The sequence below is a fragment of the Bufo bufo genome, chromosome 3 (genome assembly GCF_905171765.1).
Source record: "Bufo bufo chromosome 3, aBufBuf1.1, whole genome shotgun sequence".
In the NCBI taxonomy this organism is placed as follows: domain Eukaryota; kingdom Metazoa; phylum Chordata; class Amphibia; order Anura; family Bufonidae; genus Bufo; species Bufo bufo.
In genome coordinates this window covers 210596430-210608981 of record NC_053391.1, presented here as the reverse complement: position 1 = coordinate 210608981, position 12552 = coordinate 210596430, and the positions used below count along the sequence as shown (strand labels likewise).

The window sequence follows — 12552 nt, the reverse complement described above, 5'->3', positions numbered from 1 at the left end:
ACCCGTGTCATTGAAAGCCCCTCTGTGTCCACGACTATAATGCGCTCATTGGAGGGGTGGACGTCAATGACCAGATGTTGGCTCCCTATTTAGTTTCCCGACGCACCAGACGCTGGTATAAGAAGGTGTCTGTATATTTGATTCAATTGGCTGCATATAATAGTTTTGTTCTCTACAGTAAGGCTGGGAGAACAGGATCCTTCCTCAAATTTCAGGAAGAGATCATCGAGAACCTCCTGTATCCAGGAGGTTCCGTGGCCCCATCCACCAGTGTAGTTAGCCGTCTACACGAGCGACATTTCCCCAATGTCGTTGCTGGTACCTCAACCCAACCGTCACCCCGAAAAAAATGTTGTGTCTGTAGCAGGAGTGGAATAAGGCGTGACACCCGCTATTTCTGTCCTGACTGCCCTGACCACCCTGCCCTATGCTTAGGGGAGTGTTTCCGGAAGTACCACACACAGGTACACTTAGCATAGGGATTGCATCTCACAGGACAGGTACACAGGGCTATTAGGGCCCTTTTACTCACAGCTGCTGCAAACCTCTCCTTTCACCTGGGATAAAGTGCATAATGTACTTCGCCACATCTTTGGGCGATTTGCGCTTTGCACATTGTCCCATGGGGAAGGAGAGGTTTGTCCTATAAAGGTAAAAAAAAAAAAAAAAAACACCGGTAAGCAAAAAAGTTAACTTTCAGTTCAAAAAATTAAAAAAAAGTTTCTATGTTCTGTTCAAAAGTTATTATAAAGTTAATAAATTTATTGCGTTGCGGCCTGTTTTTTTCTTTTTTGTTTTTTTACCTTCCAGGTGGACCAACCGATGAACCAGCTGCAGCACTGATGTGCATTCTGACAGAAGCATTGCGCTGCTGTCAGATTACACAAAAGTCGGTGTATGCGGCGCTGCAAGACGAGATTTCTCCTCTACAGTAAAAGATACGTTTGCCAAGGCATATGAGCTGAGGAGGTGGCGGTGTTCATATGCTTTGGCAAACACTTTGTATATATATATAAAAAAAAAAAATCCCGGCAATGATTTATTCATTCACATCGATTGATGTGAATGGAGAAATCTGGTTTGCCAGGGCATACGAGCTAAGTGGGTATGGATGTTGGGCGGAGCTCCTATGTCCTGGCAGACGTCTTTCCCCTCCTTTTTTTTTTTTGGCAGAGATTTTTTCATCCACATTGATCGATGCGAATGACGAAATCTGTGCCGTTCATTTTTTATTTCAGCCCAGAGGCTGAGCGGAAAAAAAAAATCTCATTACCCGTATGCTCAATATAAGGAGAATAGCAGAAACTCCTAATGCTGGCCATACATGTAATGATTGCGGAGACCCTCAAATGCCAGGGCAGTACAAACACCCCACAAATAACACCATTTTGGAAAGAAGACACCCCAAGGTATTCACTGAGGGGCATATTGAGTCCATGAAAGATTGAAATTTTTGTCCCAAGTTAGCGGAAAGGGAGACTTTGTGAGAAAAAACAAAAATAAATCTATTTCCGCTAACTTGTGCCAAAAAAAAAAAAATTCTATGAACTCGCCATGCCCCTCATTGAATACCTTGGGGTGTCTTCTTTCCAAAATTGGGTCACATGTGGGGTATTTATACTGCCCTGGCATTTTAGGGGCCCCAAAGCGTGAGAAGAAGTCTGGTATCCAAATGTCTAAAAATGCCCTCCTAAAAGGAATGTGGGCCCCTTTGCGCATCTAGGCTGCAAAAAAGTGTCACACATGTGGTATCACCGTACTCAGGAGAAGTTGGGCAATGTGTATTCGGGTGTCATTTTACATATACCCATGCTGGGTGAGAGAAATATATTGGCAAAAGACAACTTTTCCCATTTTTTTATACAAAGTTGGCATTTGACCAAAATATTTATCTCACCCAGCATGGGTATATGTAAAATGACACCCCAAAACACATTGCCCAACTTCTCCTGAGTACGGAGATACCACATGTGTGACACTTTTTTGCAGCCTAGGTGGGCAAAGGGGCCCACATTCCAAAGAGCACCTTTCGGATTTCACCGGCCATTTTTTACAGATTTTGATTTCAAACTACTTACCACACATTCGGGCCCCTAGAATGCCAGGGCTGTATAACTACCCCACAAGTGACCCCATTTTGGAAAGAAGACACCCCAAGGTATTCAATGAGGGGCATAGCGAGTTCATAGAATTTTTTTTTTTGTCACAAGTTAGTGGAATATGAGACTTTGTAAGAAAAAAAAGAAAAAATCATCATTTTCCGCTAACTTGTGACAAAAAATAAAAAGTTCTATGAACTCATTATGCCCATCAGCCAATACCTTAGGGTGTCTACTTTCTGAAATGGGGTCATTTGTGGGGTGTTTTTACTGTCTGGCCATTGTAGAACCTCAGGAAACATGACAGGTGCTCAGAAAGTCAGAGCTGCTTCAAAAAGCGGAAATTCACATTTTTGTACCATAGTTTGTAAACGCTATAACTTTTACCCAAACCATTTTTTTTTACCCAAACATTTTTTCTTATCAAAGACATGTAGAACAATAAATTTAGAGAAAAATTTATATATGGATGTCGTTTTTTTTTGCTAAATTTTACAACTGAAAGTGAAAAATGTCATTTTTTTGCAAAAAAATCGTTAAATTTCGATTAATAACAAAAAAAGTAAAAATGTCAGCAGCAATGAAATACCACCAAATGAAAGCTCTATTAGTGAGAAGAAAAGGAGATAAAATTCATTTGGGTGGTAAGTTGCATGACCGAGCAATAAACGGTCAAAGTAGTGTAGGTCAGAAGTGTAAAAAATGGCCTGGTCATTAAGGGTGTTTAAGCTAAGGGGGCTGAAGTGGTTATAAAAGTGGTTTTTGGAAACTTTTTTAAACATTTTAAAATTTGCTTCTAAAATTCTAAGCCTTCTAACATTTTGTAAACATGACATTTACAAAATGATGCCAACATAAAGTAGACATATAATAGGCTTTGTGGCCAAATCAAAAAATGCTAAATCTTAGTTGTGTTTTAAAAAAAATATATATATATATATATGTAGGGACATGGAAAATTAAAAATAACATCACCAAAAATGTTTAAAAAAATCTTACAAACTGGATTTAGAAATGTATTTGATACATTTCCTTAAAAAAATGATCCCAATTTTTCTCTAATCTATTTCTTAAAAAAACATGAGGAATTTTTTTTAAGATATTTCTTCACTGAATATTTCTATGTGAATGTGACCTTATGAATTTTTTTTTTCTTAGCATAGAAACCTCTGGGGGTGATGGGCTGCTGTTTTAAAAATGTTTGGAAAGCTGGCTGTTATCATTTTCACTCGCTTGGAATTGATTTCTCTGTCTCTGCCTCTGCATCAAGGTTTCAGCAAACAGAAAAAAAAGCATCTAGAATAAAAGCAAGCCAAAAAAATATCCGAGCTCATAATGATATTCTCATTTCATCATCTTGCACACAAAGCACTATGCAGCGAGACGCTTGCAATGTAAATGTAAAATGCTGTAGCTACATGCCATGATAACCTTTAATAAAACAAAGTGAGCAGTGGTTATTAGAAGCTTGGGGCAGCCAAAGAGAAAAGATTGAATTAAACTACGGGAAGGAATTACTGTAGTGTAGAATTAAAGTCCTGGCATATAGCACAAATGCATAAGGCAGTTAAGAACAAAACCGCAGAAATATATATCTTGACAGTAATTTTACTAATTGCTAATGTAATAAGAACCAAAGCTGATGTAGGAGGATAAAGTTATCAAAATAAAGCCGTCCATAGGTGCAAAGTTTGGCCTCGATACAAGCATAGTTCCAAACTTTTTCCAACATTAGTCTATTACATGCATGTGCACACACCCAGCATAGTTTTGTATGGAGGTCAGGGTTAATAATCCTGACTTTGCTCCTCTATGATGCTAGACTTAGGTCCACCCTTTAGCCAAGTTAGTGTGAGTCCAGTGGAGGAAGTGAGAGAAGCAATGTGCTCACTCCTCAGAGTACTAGGCCTAAAATCCAGAGAAATACCATCTCTGAGAGATCCATAGAAAGAAAACCATCTCTACTTTGCAGTACTTCAGGAAAATAGCTGAGGACTCTTTAGTGTGCCGTTTTGTTTTGCGCTTTAATGTCCTTTGCTGAATGTTTTACAGATACCAGCACCTATGATCTTCAACTCACTAATGTATGATGTTACAGATTTATCAGCAGGCTTTATAAGACATTATCTATTCTGCATTTATGATTTTTTTTTATTTTGAAGTGCCTTTGGTTGTGATAGTATCATATATTTTGTGGAGATAGAGTGCGTGGGAGTACTTGTTCTGTCTTCATACATGTTCACACAGTGTGCAGTCTGACATTCAGCATAAACCATCCCTGTCTTCCAAATAAGAGGACTGTTCTTTGTAGTCTAACTTGTTTATTGGTCAACAGGTCGTACTCTGCGCGGTGAACATGAGTGAGAGATTGTACAAGTGCGATAGATAAGATTATATACGATTTATTGATTGATTGATTGATAAAACAGGATTCTTTAGTAAAACTACAAGCATACAAATACCATGTATAAGTATTAAGCAAGGATAGCATGTACTATAACATTAGCATTGACAGTGAAAGCAGATGGTAAAATGGCTGCCTACACATAGTCTTACATGTCAACTCCCTGAGTAACAAATACAACTAACTGAACAGCTCTGCATAACATGATGTCCCTGAAACAAAAGGTAGATCTCTCACCAGATATGCTTTTACAAGGATGGTGGAGTTTGAGAAGGAGACATGCATAGAACAACTCTGAACTGTGTCCTGGAGACTTCTCTTTCCCAGAATGCTTTGCACTCCCACAATGCAGTAGTCTTTGTAACAGGAAAAATAAAGTGCATTACAACTTAACACCGCTAGATGGTGTTAAAACCACACTAAACACTTCAGAAATACCAAGACTGAGGCAGACGTGATCTATAATGATTCTCTAACCCATCTGGGCAGAACAGTAATCAATGTCTATTTGTACCATTGTGGAATATGAGGAATGCATTTGTACATCTATGCTATTTCTCGTTGTGACCATTTTGCTGCTGCCCTTTTGTAGCTGTAAATCATAACTATATTAAGTATCTCCTTCCACTATTCCAACATGAATCATTCTTTCTTTCCACCCATAGAGATTTCTGATAGCGAAGTTATTTAGCCATCTCACCTCTGCCAGGAAGGCTCTGAAATATGAGATTCCTCACTTTCGACTGAAGAAGGTGCAGAATATTAAAATGTGGCTGTCTCTACGCTCTTATTTAAAGGTGAGCTAGGTTGTTCTACAGCTTCTGTGCATCATATTATATATTCCTTCTGTCTCTTAACGACTTCTTATATTCTCCTTTACCAGAGACGAGGACCCCAGAGATCAGTGGATGTAATTGTATCTTCAGTGTATTTGGTAACCCTCTCTATTGCTTTCATTTGCTGTGCTCAGGTATGTATTCACTATATAGACGCCGCCAATCAACAAATGCCAAACACCTATGTATACTAATGCAATGAGTACCTGAGTTGCCACTGCAGAGAATGGGAATGGTAGTGGCCCTGATGAGGTATAGTGTCACGGTGTATTCCCTCAGGCCGTTGCTCCCTGGGGATCAGTGCAGTGGAAATGTAGTTTAACAAATCAGGCCAGAAGAAAATGTATGCAATTCTCTTTTTACTTAGTACAAAATATAACTTGCAGTACATTCAGTTGCAGCATATTCAAAGTGCAGTTTCTGGTACCAGTTGAAAGTATGATAAAAAAGGTTGGATGACTGGCACTTGTAGGTATAGGTGTCCACTGTAAGTTTAAGCTGAGCTTTATCTGGCCTAGTGGTGGTATAGGTGAAGGATGTCTTAGCTGTAGTCCCTCACCTTGCAGCAGTGTCTGTAACACAGTATTTTTCTAATCACTCTGCCGGCTTTTCTCTCAAGTGCTCTCTTAAAGCTGAATTTGTCAGGTCTCTCTGAAGTGTTAGTCTCACGTTCCCAGGAGTAGTAGCTCAGGCATGTGCTTCCTCTCCTCTTAATGGCTGAACAGCAACTCCCCCTTCTGGCAGTAAGTGGGACCAGACCACTCCTATCAAGAGAGGAAGAACGGGGTGGTTAGCCCTGTTTCTGCCAAACTTTGCCATCCATAACTCTTCTGCTGGTACATACGGCCAGAACTTGAAATAGATAACATAACAATATATAACTATATACAACTTGCAGACACCCCTAGGTCTTGGGTACTGCAGTAACACTGTTTGTTTCACACCATTTAAGGAGCATTCAATCACGACAATTATCCCCAATCCACTGGATCTAATAGATCAGTGGCTGGATTATCCTAGTGATCATAAGAACGGGAGTCCTGTGTTCCACCATATAAATGGAGCAGCGGTTGAGAATTTATGCTGCTACTGAATTTATCTCTATGCTACTGTTGAAGATAGCCGAGTACAGTGCTTGGCTATCATTGGATTTCTTTGGCAGCGGCAAAGCAAATGCTCAGTGTCATTTCATTCAAATGGGAGATGTGGGATGATTAGTGGGGTACAAGTAGTCAGAACCCTGCCAATCTAACAGTTATTATACAGTATATCCATTGAATAGAGGATAACTTGTTGTAATTGGAAGGAATACCCCTTTAAATGGGCTGTATTAATACCTCATGCTGCCCTAGCCACGAAGCCTAATTTCACCTAATAATTATGCCTGAATGCCGATTTACACCCAGCAATTGTCATCATGAATCACCTGTTTTTTTGGGGGGCTATCATAATGATAATTCTAAAGTGTCAATGAAAGAGAAGATCAATGATAAAACTGTCATTTTTGTATTGATCATCAATCATAATGCAATATAATAATTGTTACAAGCCATGATTTATTAATGTAAATGCTGCTCATCAAGGTCCTCGTGTTCAGTGGTGTGAGTTTTGTAACCTAAAAGTCAGGTGCTGTATTGGGAAATGTAGGGCACACTATGGTGTACCAGAATCTGGAATGTGTATGCCTACATTAGCCTAGTTACCAAATAGTAATAAATACAGTGACTAAATAATATCACCAAACAGTGACTGAATAATACTGCCATAGTATCATCAGACAGTCATAGAATAATGGAGTGAGTGAATGTTTTCACCATAATGTGACTAAATAATACCACCATACAATCACTGAATAATACCATACCATCAATGGATAATACCTACATACTCTAACTATATAATACCCCCATATAGAAATTAAATAATGACCATATACAATTACTAAATAATATCACTATATGCAGACTGGACAACTAAATAAAAAATTTATCAGACGCAGTCAAATGCAGAATTAATACATTCTGTGACTGAAAGGTGAAAGTTCTTCACCTTCCCAGTCTTCTTCTTGGCCAGATTACCATGTGGACTTATACTGTAGCTCCAACTCACCTCTGCAGAATTTGTGCACAGAAATCTTTAGTTCCATGTTTTCTCAGCTCAATCCCACCTTCCTAAATACTTTACTTTAGTAAAAGACAGTGAATCACAGTAATTAGTGTCATACATGTGGTGCCCAACAGTTAACAGTGCCATGTAAATAATTAAAGTCTATATTGATGGCCTGTTCTCAGGCTTGGGCATGAATACAGTGGCATGTAAAAGTTTGGACACCCCTGCCCTTGTCAAAATCACTGTTATACTTGCCAAAGCTAGGTACTAACCATGCACGATGTCCAAACTTTTGCTTCAGACCCTTTTCCTTTTTTGGGTATTTTGAAAATGTAAAAATTATTATTATTTTTTTTATAAAATACAAAGGGAATGTGTCATCTGTATACCATTGAAGACCATTTCATCTTCAAGTTGCTTAACAGTAATTGTGAGTCAAACTTGTGCCCAAACTTCTGCATAAAAGGGAAGGAGTAGTTGTAGTTATATTCCATCCCATTCAAGCAAATGGGACATAAGAGCTGTAATTATACTGCTCCACTGCTGCACTGTCAGGGGAAAGCAGAAAACCCCTTTAATCCATTAGCGATCATCAATATACCTTTTTTACAGCGGTCACTAAGGGGCCTTAGGCTGGACCACCAGATTTTGACAGCAGCCCAGTCTAAGTGCTGCATGGGAGCGGGGGGCATGTCTGTAACATAACAGCCCGCTCCTGCTCAAATGACCAGCCAAAGCACCCATTTGGGCTGTTTAACTCCTTGAATGCCGCAGGCAAAATACATTGCACTACAGGAATAATGCAATGTATTTTAAAAGCGATCAAATGATCCCCTATTATAGTCCCCTTGTGGAACTATTAAATGTTTAGAAAAAAAATCAAAAATTCCAAGTTAAAAATACACAATTTTTTCCATTAAAAAATGCTTTTCAATGGAAAAAATTACAAAAATAGAATCTCCTCCACATATTTGGTATCGCCGTGTTCATAATTACCTGCACTATGCAATTATCATTTAGTTTATCCCAAAAGGTAAATATCATTAAAAAAATAATAATAATAAATACAAAAATGCTAAAATTGCGTCTTTTTTGGATATTTCCCACAAAAAGAACTAAATAAAAATCGATAAAAAAAGTGTTATGTACCACAAAATGATACCAATAGAAACTACAAGTTCTCCCTCAAAAATCAAGCCCTCACACAGCTCCAGAGAAAGAAAAATAAAAAAGTTGTGGGTCCTGGGATGCAGAGATGCAAAAACATTTTCTTCTTTTAAAAAAAAGGGGGTTTATTGTACAAGTAGTAAAACGTAAAAAAAAAACTATACATATTTGGTATCACTGACCCAGAGAATAAATGAACAACATTAAATTTATAATGTAAAAACTCTGTGGCAGTATTGCTGTTTTTTCTCATCTCCCTCCCAGAAAGAGTTAGGCCTCATGCACACGACCGTTTTTTTTTGCGGTCCGCAAAACGGATTTCCATTGTTCTGTGATCCGTGACCGTTTTTTCTTCCATGGGTCTTCCTTGATTTTTGGAGGATCCACGGACATGAAAAGTGAAAAATAAAACGAAGTCAAGTTTGCATTGAAAATGATAGGAAAAACGGACACGGATCACGGACACGGATGACTATTTTGTGTGCATCCGTGATTTTTCACGGACCCATTGACTTGAATGGGTCCATGAACCGTTGTCCGTGAAAAAAATAGGACAGGTCATATTTTTTTCACTGACTGGAAAAACGGATCACGGACGCGGAAGCCAAACGGTGCATTTTCCGATTTTTCCACGGACCCATTGAAAGTCAATGGGTCCGCGTAAAAAAATGGAAAATGGAACAACGGCCGCGGATGCACACAACGGTCGTGTGCATGAGGCCTTACTGTAATAAAAGTTAATCATGTACCCCAAAATGGCACCACTAAAAACTACAACTTGTCCTGCAAAAAAGCAAGCCATCGGCTACATAACCGGAAAAGTTAAAAAGTTATAGCTCTTGGAATATGATGATGAAAAAATAAAATAAAAATCCCTGGTCAGTAAGGGGTTAATAGCATCATACACATTGAGGCACCCCAAAATATCAATATAGTTAATAGTGTTATAAGATACTGTCCCATAGTATATTGTACCATAATACAGATAATGCCCCATATAAAATTGTACCATAGAGATAGTACCTCCTAAGTCCTACAAATAAAATGATGCTTTGTATAGTGCCCCACATATACCGTATGTACCGTAGTGCCATGTAAGCTAATTCCCTACTTGTCCCCAGCCCGGCACTACGGTTTCCCATGATATGTATGGGTGGTACAGATATCAATATCTAATCAGTGAGGTCCAATGTACAAAAAAGTTGGGACACTAAACAAATTGTGAATAAAAACTGAATGCAATGATGTGGAGATGGCAAATGTCAATATTTTATTTGTAATAGAACGTAGATGACAGATCAAACGTTTAATCCGAGTAAATGTATCATTTTAAAGGAAAAATACGTTGATTCCAATTTTCACGGTGTCAACAAATCCCCAAAAAGTTGGGACAAGTAGCAATAAGAGGCTGGAAAAAGTAAATTTGAGCATAACAAAGAGCTGGAAGACCAATTAACACTAATTAGGTCAATTGGCAACATGATTGGGTATAAAAAGAGCTTCTCAGAGTGGCAGTGTCTCTCAGAAGTCAAGATGGGTAGAGGATCACCAATTCCCACAATGTTGCGCAGAAAGATAGTGGAGCAATATCAGAAAGGTTTTACCCAGCGAAAAATTGCAAAGACTTTGCATCTATCATCATCAACTGTGCATAACATCATCCGAAGATTCAGAGAATCTGGAACAATCTCTGTGCGTAAGGGTCAAGGCCGTAAAACCATACTGGATGCCCGTGATCTCCGGGCCCTTAAACGACACTGCACCACAAACAGGAATGCTACTGTAAAGGAAATCACAGAATGGGCTCAGGAATACTTCCAGAAACCATTGTCAGTGAACACAATCCACCGTGCCATCCGCCGTTGCCAGCTGAAACTCTACAGTGCAAAGAAGAAGCCATTTCTAAGCAAGATCCACAAGCTCAGGCGTTTTCACTGGGCCAGGGATCATTTAAAATGGAGTGTGGCAAAATGGAAGACTGTTCTGTGGTCAGACGAGTCACGATTCAAAGTTCTTTTTGGAAATCTGGGACGCCATGTCATCCGGACCAAAGAGGACAAGGACAACCCAAGTTGTTATCCACGCTCAGTTCAGAAGCCTGCATCTCTGATGGTATGGGGTTGCATGAGTGCGTGTGGCATGGGCAGCTTGCATGTCTGGAAAGGCGCCATCAATGCAGAAAAATATATTCAGGTTCTAGAACAACATATGCTCCCATCCAGACATCATCTCTTTCAGGGAAGACCCTGCATTTTTCAACAAGATAATGCCAGACCACATTCTGCATCAATCACAGCATCATAGCTGCGTAGGAGAAGGATCCGGGTACTGAAATGGCCAGTCTGCAGTCCAGATCTTTCACCTATAGAGAACATTTGGCGCATCATAAAGAGGAAGGTGCAACAAAGAAGGCCCAAGACGATTGAACAGTTAGAGGCCTGTATTAGACAAGAATGGGAGAGCATTCCTATTTCTAAACTTGAGAAACTGGTCTCCTTGGTCCCCAGACGTCTGTTGAGTGTTGTAAGAAGAAGGGGAGATGCCACACAGTGGTGAAAATGGCCTTGTCCCAACTTTTTGGGGATTTGTTGACACCATGAAATTCTGATTCAACATATTTTTCCCTTAAAATGGTACATTTTCTCAGTTTAAACTTTTGTTCCGTGATTTATGTTCTATTCTGAATAAAATATTAGAAGTTGGCACCTCCACATCATTGCATTCAGTTTTTATTCACGATTTGTATAGTGTCCCAACTTTTTTGGAATCCGGTTTGTACAAATGCTACATCTACCACGTGACCCTGCATAAAATGTCAACTTAATATTACTACATTCATTTAAAAAAAAAATTAATACAAGCAAAACTGGTATTCTGAAAGACTGTTGATATTTAGCAAAATGGGTAAACCAGTATACAATAAAGTTCTGTGATCTTTCCGCACAGGTTCTTCATGGACACGCAACATTCCTAAACTATGTTTATAACTGGGAGTTGCTCATCTGGGAGGCAGCATTGCTAATCTACCTTCTACGTCTAACTTCCTTAGGATCTGACACCAACAAGAAATACAGTAATGTGTCAATACTACTAACTGAAGAGGTAAGTGGTGAATATATCTAATATCACTCATTAAAGGGAATGTGCCATCAGAAAATTAATTATTGTTTAAATCAATTTTCTATGGTAAACATATTTATTTTGTGTGTGTTTTTAAAAAAATGTTTTCTTATCATTTTCACACCTGCCACTGATCTCATAACATACTGACACTTCCTGTTCACACAGGGTCCACCATTCACAATGGTCACATCTCACTTCCTCCCCTTCCCTACCCAATGACCCTTGCACAGGTCACGAAGTATGCCCACTACACTTTCCCAAGTCAATGAGTTATCTCCAGACCACATGTTCCTATGGTTCATATGACTACTGTAAAGCAGATCTCTAAATGCTGTTCAGGCAAGATGGCAGCGCCCATAATCATGTCCAGAAAATAGATTAAAATATCTATGAACAAAATAATAATATATAAGAAAAGAAGAATGTTTCACTACCTTGTTTAAATCAGTTAATAAATAGGTGATACATTCTCCTTAATTAGTAAAATAAATTATGATTGGGTAATGTATTGCCCATAACTAAATAATTAACTCTTTTATATACTGGTGCTCAAAAGTCCACAGCACCATGACACTGCCACTTCTATAATGATGATATTTAAAAATAATCTCCAGATGATGAGACCGCTTGAATAACTCTGAAGACTAAACCTGGAATCAAACAGTACCCACCCCCAGGTGCTGTGTATCAGGCAATTTGCCTCTGTGGGCAGCGGTCAACAGGATATATATTGCAAGCCTAAAATATATTTTCATGTCATTTTCGGTAGATGCTATGCCTGGAAACAGGGGCGGATTAAGTGCATGATAGGCCC

At 38.9% G+C, this 12552-nt stretch overlaps 1 protein-coding gene across 3 annotated transcripts in view; it reads left to right on the top strand.

The window, feature by feature from the left end:
• The window catches only part of PHTF1 (putative homeodomain transcription factor 1), a 281946-nt gene that overhangs the window by 232254 nt on the left and 37140 nt on the right, over positions 1-12552 (top strand). For all 3 annotated transcript variants that reach the window (XM_040423902.1, XM_040423901.1, XM_040423900.1), the window contains 3 exons: positions 5169-5300; positions 5387-5473; positions 11562-11717. In XM_040423902.1, coding sequence (XP_040279836.1) covers positions 5169-5300; positions 5387-5473; positions 11562-11717 — 375 coding nt within the window. The remainder of the gene's footprint in view (positions 1-5168; positions 5301-5386; positions 5474-11561; positions 11718-12552) is intronic.